This window comes from Bison bison, unplaced genomic scaffold, assembly GCF_000754665.1.
Source record: "Bison bison bison isolate TAMUID 2011002044 unplaced genomic scaffold, Bison_UMD1.0 scf7180017864471, whole genome shotgun sequence".
NCBI classification, from domain to species: domain Eukaryota; kingdom Metazoa; phylum Chordata; class Mammalia; order Artiodactyla; family Bovidae; genus Bison; species Bison bison.
Window position 1 is genome coordinate 38,270,758 of NW_011495032.1, and position 14,998 is coordinate 38,285,755.

The 14,998-nt window shown below is 43.1% G+C and overlaps 1 protein-coding gene across 1 annotated transcript in view; it reads right to left on the reverse strand.

Moving 5' to 3' along the window:
* MREG (melanoregulin) overlaps positions 1-12,416 on the reverse strand; it is a 50,369-nt gene extending 37,953 nt beyond the window's left edge. Inside the window, exon 1 of the mRNA XM_010861153.1 lies at positions 12,165-12,416. Coding sequence (XP_010859455.1) covers positions 12,165-12,386 — 222 coding nt within the window. The 5' untranslated portion in view covers positions 12,387-12,416. The remainder of the gene's footprint in view (positions 1-12,164) is intronic.
* Between the last annotated feature and the right edge of the window lie 2,582 nt (positions 12,417-14,998).

The following is a 14,998-nucleotide window of genomic DNA, read 5'->3' on the forward strand; positions in this document are numbered from 1 at the left end:
TCATGCGAAATGCCAGGCTGGGTGAAGCACAAGCTGGAATCAAGATTGCCGGGAGAAATATCAATAACCTCAGATATGCAGATGACACCACCCTTATGGCAGAAAGTGAAGAAGAACTAAAGAGCCTCTTGATGAAAGTGAAAGAGGAGAGTGAAAAAGTTGGCTTAAAGCTCAACATTCAGAAAACTAAGATCTTGGCATCTGGTCCCATCACTTCATGCAAATAGATGGGGAAACAATGGAAACAGTGAGAGACTATTTTCTTGGACTCCAAAATCACTGCAGACGGTGACTGCAGCTATGAAATTAAAAGATGCTTCCCCCTTGGAAGAAAAGCTATGATCAACCTAGACAGCATATTAAAAAGCAGAGACATTATTTTGCCAACAAAGGTATGTCTAGTCAAAGCTATGGTTTTTCTAGGAGTCATGTATGGATGTGAGAGTTGGACCATAAAGAAAGCTGAGTGCCAAAGAACTGATGCTTTTAAACTGTGGTGTTGGAGAAGACTCTTGAGAGTCCCTTGGACTGCAAGGAGATCCAACCAGTCAATCCTAAAGGAAATCAGTCCTGAATATTCATTGGAAGGACTGATGCTGAAGCTGAAACTCCAATACTTTGGCCACCTGATGCGAAGAACTGACTCACTGGAAAAGACCCTGATGCTGGAAAAGATTGAAGAAGGGAGGAGAAGGGGACGACAGAGGATGAGATGGTTGGATGGCATCACTGACTCGATGAACGTAAGTTTGAGTAAGCTCTGGGAAATGGTGATGGAAAGGGAAGCCTGGAGTGCTGCAGTCCATGCGGTCACAAAGAGTTGGACACAACTGAGCGACTGAACTGAACTGAAGCGAACTGAGGCAGCTTTATGGTTTCTGTTTCTTCTCAGGCCTAATTGCTTTATGCAAGTTGTAGAAAAACTAATGGAGAGATACAGCTCTTATCATCAAATGATCCTGCACATGAGCACCAATAAACATGTGGTCTGCCTTCTGGAAATTCACCAGCACAAGCACGGTAACTTAGGAAACCCAAAAATGCAGCCACTTGTTACTGTGACAGTGAAGTTCTAGTAATGGAAAGAGATGGACAGCTCCCTGCCCTTCTCCTCCAGGCACTGCATCTTCCTGGAGGTCCCCAAGGCATTGTCCATCTTCTCTGTCACTGACCTGTCAGTACTCCCAAGGTGTATTATCTACTACCTTTCTGGAGCTCCAAGGAAAAGAGGCCAGTAAGGACAATCTAAGGAACAGGAATAGAAAGAGGGCCTGGCCATTACACGTTAGCATGTGGATGCTTAGGAAAAAACCAGAACTAAATTCACATACAAAGAGCTCTCCCAGTCTTCTCATCCTCTATTTCTCTTCCGTGGACAAGTGGCTCAGAAGGAGGCTCTGCTAAGACATCAGTTTCTTCTGGGTTTATAACCCTAATGCTAATATTCAGTGGTGGTGAATGGTCCACAGCTGCAACTGTCTCTATCTGGATGTGAAAACTGATCAATCTGAAGTCATCAGCTGTTTCACTGACCAGTGTGGAGGTTAAGAAAGGTGATCTTACTAACAAGTGTTGGTGAGGCTGTGGATAAATTAGAACTCTCATGCTTTGCTATTGAGAAAATAAAATGGTACAGACGCTGTGAAAGAGTATGGTGATTCCTCAAAAATTAAACACAGAATTATGGTATGATCCAATAACTCCACTTCTGGGTATGCACCCAAAAGAATTTAAATCAGGGACTCAAGCAAATATTTGTATACCCACGTTCATAGCAGCATTACTCACATTGGCCAAGAGTTGGAAGCAACCCAAATGCCTGCTGACAGAAGAATGCATAAACAAAATGTGGTTTATACATACAACAGGACTTCCGCGGTGGCTCAGATGGTAAAGCGTCTGCCTACAATGCAGGAGACCTGGGTTCGATCCCTGGGTCAGGAAGATCCTCTGGAGAAGGAAATGGCAACCCACTCCAGTACTCTTGCCTGGAAAATCCCATGGATGGAGGGGTGTGGTAGGCTACAGTCCATGTGTATTCTATACACACAACAGAATGTTATTCAGTTTTAAAAAGGAAGGAAATTCTAACACATGCTACAACATGGATGAACTTTGAGGATCTTAGGCGAAGTGAAGTCAGCCAGTCACAAAAGACAAATATTGTATGATTCCCTTAATACAAGGTACCTAGTATAGTCTCATTCATAGAGACAGAAAGTAAAAAGGTGGGTTTCAGGGGCTGTGAAAGGGTAGGAGGGAGTTATCGTGTAAGGGTTATACAGTTCTACTTTGGGAAGATGAAAAGTCCTGGGGGTGGATGGTGATGATGGCTGCCCAAAAATGTGAACGTACTTAGTTGCCACTGAACTGACATTTAAATATGGTTGAAATGGCAAATTTTATGTTATTTATATTTTACCACAATTTTTCTAAAAAGTGATCATACATCCCAGTTTATCTAGAGCAGTTTCAATTTCTATCTTTGGCCTGGCATACTTGGCTCAGTGGTAAAGAATCCACCTGCTAATGTAGGAGACTCAAGAGACACGGGTTCGATCCCTGGGTTGGGAAGATCCCCTGGAGTAGGAAATGGCAACCCACTTCAGTATTCTTGCCTGGAAAATTGTATCACAATAAACTGTGGAAAATTCTGAAAGAAATGGGAATACCAGACCACCTGACCTGCCTCTTGAGAAATCTGTATGCAGGTCAGGAAGCAACAGTTAGAACTGGACATGGAACAACAGACTGGTTCCAAATAGGAAAAGGAGTCCGTCAAGGCTGTATATTGTCACCCTGTTTATTTAACTTATATGCAGAGTACATCATGAGAAACGCTGGACTGGAAGAAACACAAGCTGGAATCAAGATTGCTGGGAGAAATCTCAATAACCTCAGATATGCAGATGACACCACCCTTATGGCAGAAAGTGAAGAGGAACTCAAAAGCCTCTTGATGAAAGTGAAAGTGGAGAGTGAAAAGGCTGGCTTAAAGCTCAACATTCAGAAAACGAAGATCATGGCATCCGGTCCCATCACTTCATGGGAAACAGATGGGGAAACCGTGGAAACAGTGTCAGACTTTATCTTTGGGGCTCCAAAATCACTGCAGATGGTGACTGCAGCCATGAAATTAAAAGACGCTTACTCCTTGGAAGGAAAGTTATGACCAACCTAGATAGCATATTCAAAAGCAGAGACATTACTTTGCCAACAAAGGTTCGTCTAGTCAAGGCTATGGTTTTTCCAGTGGTCATGTATGGATGTGAGAGTTGGACTGTGAGGAAAGCTGAGCGCCAAAGAATTGATGCTTTTGAACTGTGGTGTTGGAGAAGACTCTTGAGAGAGTCCCTTGGACTGCAAGGAGATCCAACCAGTCCATTCTGAAGGAGATCAGCCCTGGGATTTCTTTGGAAGGAATGATGCTAAAGCTGAAACTCCAGTACTTTGGCCACCTCATGCAAAGAGTTGACTCATTGGAAAAGACTCTGATGCTGGGAGGGATTGGGGGCAAGAGGAGAAGGGGACGACAGAGGATGAGATGGCTGGATGGCATCACTGACTCGATGGATGTGAGTCTGGGTGAACTCCGGGAGTTGGTAATGGACAGGGAGGCCTGGCGTGCAGCGATTCATGGGGTTGCAAAGAGTTGGACACGACTGAGCGACTGGACTGAACTGAACTGAACTGAGGAGCCTGGTGGGCTATATTCTGTGGGGTCACAAAGAGTCAGACATGACTGAGCACACATGCCTATACATATTCAGTATTAGGAAACTTCTTTCTTCTTCTTCTTTTTAAAAATTTTTTGGCCACAGCATGCAGCATGCTGGATCTTAAGTTTCCCGACCTGGGATCGACCCTCCGTTCCTACACTGGAAGCAGAGTCTTAACCACTGGACCACCAGAGAAATCCTCCCCCTGTCCTCTTAGTTTAAGACCTTGCGATCGTGTCCCAAATTGGACAATAAACAGTAAGAACTCCCTGAGGTCAAATAACTGACTATTCAGTGTCATCTCAGGACATGGCAGAGGTATGCCTCTCATCCCCAACTGTCTAATTCCAAAACGCATGCTTTTCACCACCTCACATCCTACTGAATATCTAATGATTTTTCCTTTGCCTGCTTAATTTTCTGTCTCAACTTTGTTGGCTTACATAGAGTTTTGATGTGCTACCTACTTGCTAAGAAACACGTAAGACCTTAATGCTAATATCCAAAATGCTTAGATTTTTTAAGTCAGGGGTGGGCAAAGAATAGAAAAGAACATTACAGACAGACAGACAATGTCTTTGGTGGAGCCCAACAGATCTTTTGTACCCAGAATGGTGCCGGAGGTGTTAAAAGTTCCCAGGCGGCAGCACCTGGAGGCTGTTGCGTGCACTGCACAACAGAGGTTTGCTGTTTTGTTAGTCTCTCAGTCGTGGCCAACTCTTTGTGACCCCACAGACTGTAGTCCACGAGGCTCCTCTGTCCATGGGATTCTCCAGGCAAGAATACTGGAGTGGGTTGCCATTCCCTTCTCCAGGAGATCTTCCTGACCTAGGGATCAAACCCAGGTCTGATACACCACAGGCAAATTGTTTACTGCCTGAGCCACCAGAGAGGCTGATACTAAACAAATACCAACATCATCCACTCTGTGATTCAGCTGGTGCAGGGTGAAAAACAGCTGACAAATACACAGCCCAGGGCAGCTACTTTGGCAGGAAGTCAACACCCATTTGGCTTCCCTACTGGCTCAGATGGTAAAGCATCTGTCTGCAATGCAGGAGACCTGGGTTTGATCCCTGGTTTGGGAAGATGCCCTGGAGAAGGAAATGGCAGCCCACTCCAGTACTCTTGCCTGGAAAATCCCATGGACGGAGGAGCCTGGTAGGCTACAGTCCATGGGGTCGCAAAGAGTCGGACACAACTGAGCGACTTCACTTCCCTTCACTTCAACACCCATTTGATTAACACCCATTCACTTTGTCTTTGACCAAAAAGATTCCACTGAAGCTCTTTCTAAGCTCAAGAGAGAGATGGCAGCAAGTGTTTCTGTTCATAGAGATTTCCAGGTCATACACACAGACTGAACTACCATCCCAATTGTCCCACTCTCAATGCCTTGGACAGATGGTCAAAGTCTCTGATCTTATGTGTCAAAACCCCTTCTTCATAGGGTTACTGTGAGGCTTGAGTTTTTGTCTGGAGCACACACATTAAGAAGGGCGCTTCTGCTCAGCACCCAGCATGAACCCCCATAAATATTATTACCTAGAACACAGAGGGTAAGACGGCTTGATTCTCAGATCCTAATGAGTGTTTTTATTCTCTCCCCCTCTAACCCAAACAGTCACTAGCAAAGTCAAATAAAGAATGCTTGCATGCCTGGATGGGAGGGGCGTTTGGGGGAGAATGGATATGCATATGTGTGGCTGAGTCCCTTCAGTGTTCACCTGAAACTACCACCATTGTTCATTAATCGGCTGTACCCTAATACAAAATAAAAAGTTAAAAAAAAAAAGAATGGTTACATTAAACCATCTGGATCATCTGCATCCTAAACAAAGAGGCCTTTTGAGAAGCCCAGAATTATCTAGAGAATCGCTTCCATTTTCCACTGTTATTTTGCTCCTTGACTGCTTGACTTAAAACTTACAGTCCTATCGCCAACTGTAGCCAGTGTTCACCCACGTGCAGAGAAGTCAGAGGGCCCGACCAGAGCAAGCCCCACCCAGCACGTGAAGACTTGGAGGGAGTCATGCAGAGCCCAACCAGAACATCCCCGCTCCAAGCGCTTCCAAGTGATGTGGCTGGTACCCAATCAACTCAACCCTCTCTCCACCTCCTCACATCCTCTGACCAGATATTCCACTTAACTCTCTTTTGTCCTTTCTTTCAGTACCAGGGATACGACAGGCTGAGCGTATAATCCAGACGTTGCACACAAACCCCTGGGAACATCTGTCGCTCTTTTAAACATTTTATAGGAACTGTTTACAATGCCTGGCAACACTCTGCCAGCAGGGAGTCCTGACACACAGGAAGAACAAACAAATTGTAAACAGGAACATTTTATGTTTTTGCCTGTAAAGTTCTGAAAAACAGTAACATACAGCCCATTCCCTGGGGCTCAGCAGAGGGAGATTTTCAAGTTTTCACGGGATTCCTTGAGCCACATAGCATCTGGTGTTCACGTGGCTCCTGCCAGCGCATAAACACTACTTCACTCAGTGATAGAAGCTCATCATCAGAACGAGGTGTGTTTCCGAGCGCGTAATTATTTGATAGATTTAAAAACAAGCCTAGCACTTCTATCACCGATTGTGCCAAATAAACATTACCTATTTTGAACCAAAATAGTCCTTAATCGTTGTTTATGACAACGGTTTGATTTTCAGCACTCACATTCTTAATAAAAAATGTAAGTATTTTTGAACAGAGTAAAAACCTTAAAGCCATGCACAGACTCCTAAAAGATCTATTACTGAACCATGGAAAGAGGCACCAAATAACAAGAGAACACTAAACAAGATGAAGAATCTTGGAACTAATAAAACCGAAACACTTGGTTGGAGTCTTAACCAGCTGTACTTAACCAGTCTTAACCAGCGTGTAGATCCATAATGTGGGAAAGGTGGATTTTGACAGGGACCACTTTATGAACTTCGGTCATAATCCCCAAACCACACACAGTTCTCATCCCACTGATGTGAGACTGCTTTTCACATCACTGGTTTCAAAAAGTCACAGAAATAGACTCTGGATAGATTCCGCCCGCGCATTCTGAAACCTTCCTGGAATCACAGACAATATCCAGTCCTCTCTTACAACTTCAATCATGGTGCTCATTACATTTTGCATCTCTAGATTCACAAAGTCCAGATTCAGATCCTGGCTCCACATTTCAACGGTGTGGCCTTGAACAAGGTGACTCAAAAAGAAGTAACAATGGCATCCACCTCACAGCTGTTGTGTAGAGGACTTAATGTATGTCAAGCAGCTCAACAGTGCTTGGCACGGTTTTCATTATTATCTTAGAGGGCAGGGTGGGTCAGTATGATTAGAATTATTTATAGAAAACAAATAAATAAGGTGCAATGATATTTCATTAACCATTATTAGGCCCCCTAGAATACAGAGTGTTATATGAAGTATACAGCTAGGTTAATGAGAATGAACATAAGGACAATGATTTATTGACATGATTTTGTGGTTGTTTACTATTTAAAAAAATTTTTTGGTGGTTTGGAATGTGGGGTGTTAGTTAGTTCCCCAACCAGGGATTGAACACATGCCCCTTCCATTCAAAGCACACTGGACCGCCAGGGAAGTCCCTATTGTTTCTTAGTTAAGCATAAAATATTTTCCAAAATTAAAGACAAGAGCAAAATTTTTCCACTTCTTGGCGGTCTATAAATGTGTCAGTTCTTCTGCTGTATTCAAGCTTTTGAAGGTTTGCGTAAATGAAAGTGGATTGTGTTAGAATTAACTAATGTTACTATTTTATTTTCTGACACTGCAAGTAACTTTAAATTCAGGCCATGTTTCATTATTTGCCCTCCTATATATCATCTTCTCTGATTTTTTTTCCACTTTGGGACAACACTGCAAATTTAGCCTTAACTATACTCATAAGACCTTCTCCCACCAGCTCCAGATTCAGTAAGGGAATGTCGGTGATACATACACTGTTTTGAAATTACTCTTCAATTTTCAGAGAATTCCAAGTACAGATGTTCCTAGGTTTTTCACGCTATTGCTGCTCAAGGAAAAACATAATGTTCAATTTTCCTTAATGCCTTGCTTGAGTTTCTAAATCGTCCTCATGCAAAAATATCTAGGGTTCCTTATTCCTTAGTAGGTGGAATCTGTTTTTCTCTCAAAAAACTAAAATGCTCTATTTTATTAAAATTTGTGCCAATTATATCCTGCATGAAAAAGAAAATAATCAACAGGTACACCTACCACCAGCTTTCTACTTCTGCCTTCTAAATTCACAGTTAGTTCATTTTTCAATCCTATTGAACAAAGTAACAATAATATTGAATAGTAGTAGTCTATATTCTTGTCTGGAGAATCCCGTGGACAGAGGAGCCTGGTGGGCTGCTGTCCATGGGGTCACACAGAGTCGGACACGACTGAAGCGACTTAGCATGCATGCATGCATGCATTGGAGAAGGAAATGGCAACCCAATCCAGTGTTCTTGCCTGGACAATCCCAGGGATAGAGGAGCCTGGTGGGCCGTCTATGGGGTTGCACAGAGTCATATGACTGAAGCGACTCGGCAGCAGCAGTCTGTATTGTAAACATTAAGTATATAGCCCATAAACATATTTTGTTTAGCTGACACATGTTTAATCTGAGCTATCATTTAATAATCTGTACATTTTATATGTAAATTTAGGGTTTTAGTTTCTCTTAAAAATCCAGAGTTCTGGCACTTCCAGATCCACAGTCTCAGCAAGGCAAACAGCTATCTAGAGATCAGCAGCTGCTCCTCTTAAACACTGTGTGAATTTCCAGTGCTAGTCAGTTCTGCACCTTAAAGTGTTTTTCCTAGGTTCTTCCACAAAGGAAGCACTAAGACAATTGCTACAATGTAAATACACGTGTACTCTCTGATCCAGTAATTCTATACCTGAAAAAGCAACTAAAGATCATACAAGTATATATGGATACCCACTGAGGCATTGCTTCTGTTCCTAACAACAAAAAACCTGAATCAACCTAACAACAACAGGGACTGTCTGAATAAATGATGGGAAATCAATGCAAGAGAACAGAGAGCCCCTCAAAACAATAAGGGAAATCTACACATGGTGAAATGGAAATATGTCCAAAATATGTTATTAAATGGAAAAAAAAACAAAGTACAGAATGATATGTAATATATGATCCAATCTGTGTGGAGAATGATGCTGGGAAAGATTGAGGGTAAGAAGAGAAGGGGGCAACAGAGGATGAGATGGTTGGATGGCATCACTGACTCAGTGGACGTGAGTTTGAGCAAATTCAGGGAGATAGTGAAGGACAGGAAAGCCTGGTGTGCTGCAGTTCACAGGGTTGCAAAGAGTCAGACACGACTTAGCAACTGAACAACAATCCTTTTATATGCATATCATACTTTCGGTAGAAAATAAACTTTTTTTAACCACGTGTATATATATTCTTGCCTGGAGAATTTCATGGACAGAAGAACCTGGTGGGCTACAGTCCACGGGTCGCAAAGAGTTGGACACGACAGGACAACTACCACTTCCACTTTCTTTTTCATATATTATGTATGTATGTACAGATGCTGCTGCCGCTTAGTCACTTCAGTTGTGTCCGACTCCATGCGACCCCATGGACTGCAGCCTTCCAGGCTCCTCTGTCCATGGGATTCTCTAGATGACAGTACTAGAGTGGGTTGCCATGCCCTCCTCCCAGGGATCTTCCCGACCCAGGGATCGAACCCAGGTCTCCTGCATTGCAGGCAGATTCTTTACCACTGAGCCACCAGGGAAGCCCATATACCTTAAAATACATACTTTATAAACACCTTTATATGTGTAGGGCTTCCCTGGTGACTCAGCTGATAAAGAATCCACCTGCAATGCAGGAGACCTGGGTTTGATCCCTAGATTGGGAAGATCCCCTGGAGAAGGGAAAGGCTACCCACTCCAGTATTCTGGCTTGGAGAATTCCATGGACTCTATAGTCCATGGGGTCACAAAGAGTCGGCCACGACTGAGCGACTTTCACTTTATGTGTATATATGTGTATATATTTATGTATACACATAGATACAGTGTGTTAGTCACTTCAGTCATGTTTGACTATTTGTAATCCCATGAGCTATAGCCTGCCAGGTTCCTCTGTCCATGGAATTCTCCAGGCAAGAATACTGGAGTGTATAGCCATTCCCTTCTCCAGGGGATTTTCCTGATGAAGGGATTGAACCCATGTCTCCTGCACTCCCGGCAGACTCTTTACCATCTGAGCCACCAGGGAATATATTTGTATACATATTTTACACCTAAAAAGAAGGAAGCACTATGAATAGACATTTCACACCATTTCATCATCATCATCACATCTTCATGTTGTTGACCTGATGGCCTGTCCTGGTTGCAGGGTTTCTTTCTCTAGAATTAAACTTGACTTTACTTCTTAGGCAAGCCTTCTGGAAGGCCCTTCACACGGCCCAAGAGCAGCAAAGAATGACACAACGGCCTCTTTGGAAGCTGTGCTTCTTCAGAGCGACTTGCAGCTCACATTGCCTCCTCCACTGATTCAATAGCAAAGGTAAACAGGGCAGAGAAGCTGGAGCTCCTCTGAGAGCTGCCAGGCCCAGTGCAAACACCCTTCAAGCCCCTCTCCTAGTTGGCATGAGACCCTGTGGGGGAGAGAGAGAGGAGTACTATATGTTTCATTTCCCTATTACAGTCACAGCTTTGAAGAGTGTGGAAAGAAAAGGGAAAAAAGAACTGGTTCCATTCTCACCAGCAGAAACCCTAGCTGGTCAGCCCAATACAGTAGGGTAAGGACTATCTCTTCCCATTAAAGGAAAAACTAGGTCATGCATGCATTCCCGTCCATATGCTCAGGAGCAGCAGCCAGGATGGCTGTTCCTGGCCTAAGCAGCCTGTACGATGTCTTTCGAACGTTACCAGTGGAGGAGGGGATTGCAGCGGGGATAAGGGAAGCCGGGGGTAGCAGGTGCACGGCCACTAGTAGGATGCTGGTGGTGGTGGTTTAGTTGCTAAGACATGTCCGACTCTTTTGTGACTCCATGGTCTGTAGCCCGCCAGTTCCTCTGTCTATGGGATTTTCCAGGCAAGAATACCAGAGTGGCTTGCCATTTCCTTCCCCTAGTCTTTGACTTAAGCCCTGTGACCAATATTTTGTAGAAGTGGTCCTCAGCAAGACCCCACAGCCAATAAAGGATGCTCATCAAAGCCACCGGGGGACTCTCCAGCTACCCTTCCCCAAGGTCTTAAGAACCAGAGGCAATTGTGATTCCTCACTTCTACGTCTACCTCCATCCCCGCTCCAGGTCACACCAGAATAAAAGGACTGGGACACGCGGCTCTTCTAAAAGTTACTGGGACTTCCCTGGCAGTCCAGTGGTTACAACTCCTCACTTCCACTGCAGGGGGTAGGAGACTGATCTCTGGGCTGGGGAGCTGAGATCCTACAAGCCATGTGGCCAAAAAAAAAAAGTTATCATATCCTGCTACAGCATGTTTTGGAGAAAAAACAATAATCAAAAATATAAAGAAACCTACATAAGAAACAGACCTCCCTTGCCATAACTGCCCCATACACACACGCTCTGGTACTTTACTTCAAAACAAGAGCCTGACGTTTTAAATCTCCCTATTCTTCTCAATTACTATAAAATACAAAGGAACACACAAAGTCATATCTAATATAGGTATCTACTCAGAACTAACAGTTGAACACAGAGGTTAGAAAACTCAGGCTGTATTATATGAAAAAAAACACCTATAACATTATACTGTATTGTTATAGTATATAATACTACTTTTGGAAAAAAAAGAGAAAATAAAATATGATACCTTGTGCTGTTTTCTCTTAATTTATGAAGTCATCTCCTTTTCAATAGTCTAGTGTTCCTGTATCAATAACTTTGATTAAAAGTCCATTAAGAGTGATTTCAAGCCTTATTACACAAATCATCTCAAATACACCAGATATACTATTTGATCAATAAGCACAATTCAAGAAGATAACACAGAAAAAAAAAAAAAAAACAATTCAGGCTCCATTAATTCAAACTGGGGATAATGCAAAGTACCCTCCAACCTTCAGTTTGAATGTCGAACTGCGGCTGGCCGAACAACTGGAAAGATTAGACATGGACTGGTTAAGCTATTTAAGACCATAAAGTATCTTCATGATCTGAACAGCACTGCCTTGCTTTTTCCATACAGTTGTAATTTATATCATTAAAGCAACAATTAGAAATCAGTCTTATCTGTGTATTAAGCACGTATACCAAGACCAGCTATAATTCGTGACTAGATGCTGCTAAAAGACCTGTCCTTCATTTCACACATATCACGCTTCATTCTTTTCTCTACTTCAAGCTGTTCTTCTCTGTCATTGCTCTCTTTTGCTGTGCATTACCATCTGCACATAGCAAGATCTCAAAAGCTGCTTACCTCTGAATCTTTGGCCTGCTGATTACGAACGACAATCAGGTTGTACAGGATCCTGTCGTCGTCTGCCTCTGTGTGGGACACGTCGTGAGGCATGCTCCACAAATTCTTTTCATCATCCCTGGCCAGCGTGGCTCCAAACGAAGAATATGGATTGCTACCACTATGGGATAAGAAAAGGGGGAATAAGGGCTTTGTAATACATATTACATGTAATACATACATCAGGCTTCCCTGGTGGCTCAGTGGTAAAGAATCCACCTGTCAATGCAGGAGACATGAGTTCAATCTCTGGTCTGGGAGGATACACATGTCACAAAGCAACTAAGCCCAAGAGCCACAACTATGGAGCCTGTGCTCTGCAACAAGAGGAGCCGCACACCGCAACTGGAGAGCAGCCCCTGACTTCCACAACTAGAGAAAAGCTGTGCAGCAACAAAGACCCAAAATAATCAACTAAATATATATATACGCCACATGTAAGTAACACATAAATTAAAATACATTACGTATTACATAATGTAATGATAGTTTACGGTGAACAGTGCCACTGGATTCGTGGTCTCCAAAGGAGAAGATTTAACCCTGGGACCAAAGACAGGTCTCAGTCACTCAGAGCTTTGTATGCGCAATTTTATTTAAAGTGACAGGACAAAGAAAGCTTCTGACATAGACATCAGAAGTGGGTAGAAAGAGTACCCACCTCACTAGTTTAGCAGGGCATTATATACTTTTCTGCCAGCTGCTGAGAACAGAAAAAAAATACCTCAAGGCTGTGAGAATTTTGTCCAGACTGTTTCCCATAACATACGTCCTAGGATGACATCAGCATGAGATTAGCCAGAAGAAACAGGTTAACTCAGAGCTCAAGGCTGTGAAAGTTTTTACCCAGATTTTCTCCCATAACATACATCCAAAGCTCAAAAAAAGGCAGGTCCTTGAACAAGAGATACTGCTGCCTATGAGGCCTACTTGTCTAACGCAAAAGAATGTGAAAAAGAAAAAACGTTTATCTCTTCCTTAAAGGGGCCTTAGGCTTGGACTTCTTATCAACCTGCCTGTTAACTCTCCTTAATGCTTGCTCCTTGGAAGAAAAGCTATAACCAACCTAGACAGCATATTAAAAAGCAGAGACACTACTTTGCCAACAAAGGTCTGTCTAATCAAAGCTATGGTTTTTCCAGTAGTCATGTATGGATGTGAGAGTTGGACCATTAAGAAAGCTGAACGCTGAAGAATTGATGCTTTTGAACTGTGGTGTTGGAGAAGACTCTTGAGAGTCCCTTGAACTTTCAAACCAGTCAATCCTAAAGGAAATCAGTCCTGAATATTCAATGGAAGGACTGATGCTGAAGCTGAAGCTCCAATACTTTGGCTGCCTGATGTGGAGAACTGACTCATTGGAAAGGACCCTGATGCTGGGAAAAATTGAAGGCTGGAGGAGAAAGGGACGAGAGAGGATGAGGTGGTTGGATGGCATCACCGACTCAATGGACATGAGTCTGAGCAAGCTCCGGGAGTTGGTGATGGACAGGGAAGCCTGGTGTGCTGCAGTCCATGGGATGGCAAAGAGTCGGACACGACTGAGTGACTGAACTGAACTGAACTGAACTCTCTCAGTAACATGTAATAGTTGTGGTGGCAGGGTTCACCTGCTGTGGAGCACAGGCTCTAGAGCACAATGGCGCTAATGATAAAGAACTTGCCAGCCAATGCAGGAGGCTAAGAGATAGGGGTTTGATCCCTGGATCAGGAAGATCCCCTGGAGGAGGGCACGGCAACCCACTCCAGTATTCTTGCCTGGAAAATCCCATGGACAGAGGAGCCTGGTGGGCTGCAGTCCACAGGGTCGCAAAGAGTCAGACACGACTAAAGCAAGTTAGCATGCACACACAACATATAAACATATATTCCAAGCAAAAGAATCTGCACTGATTTTAATAATGAAGCATAACACAATAGAACAATTAAAAGTCACTTTTAAAACAACAGAGTACAACTAAAATAGGATACCTGGCAGAGGTAATTTTACCATGTTAAACATGAAATTTATCATGAATACCCTGGCAGATAAGACAAAAAAAAAAAAAAGGAATTCCAATGAGGAATACAATTCTCATGTGATTAAAAGGAGCAAACAATTCATACAAAGAGATGAAATTTTTACTGGTTCTGAATTCAAGGAAATAAGAGTGAATTCAAAGTACAATGGTATGTATTAATATTATCTATCAAATTCCTTACAACAAGAAAATTAAGGAATAAACATGCACATCTGAATACTTTCAATAAACAGTACTGGATGTTGAGTAAGGATTTCAGGAGCCACATGCTGACACCTGTGTCATGATTTACCCTTGATGAGGCCATATCTATGTTTACGAGGAGCTGAGTGGCAGAGTGTCATACCTAGGACATGCTTGTACAAAGACCTGGTTAACTTCTGTGGGACTGGTCAGGTCGGGTCATGCTGGGTCATCCCCTTAATCTGATGCTAATAATACGTACAAGTCCCTGACTCCACGTTACTCACAGGGCTTATAAAATTGTGAACAACACAGACGTGGTCCCTATCCTTGGACCTTGGGAGTCTAGGGAGGGACAGAGAGTAATGAATGATCACATGACAGTATAATTAAAAACAGTGGTAACTGCTATAAAGGGGGAATTCAGGGAGCTGTTAGAGGCAGTGGGGGTAGGCATTAGGTAGGCGTTGTGAAAAAGGGATTTAAATGGGTTTTAAGCTGAAAGACAAGAAACAGAGTTCCAAACAAAGGAAATGGCATGTTCAAAGGCCCTGGGGTAGACTGAAGCAGGGCCAAGGTAGTAAAAGAAGG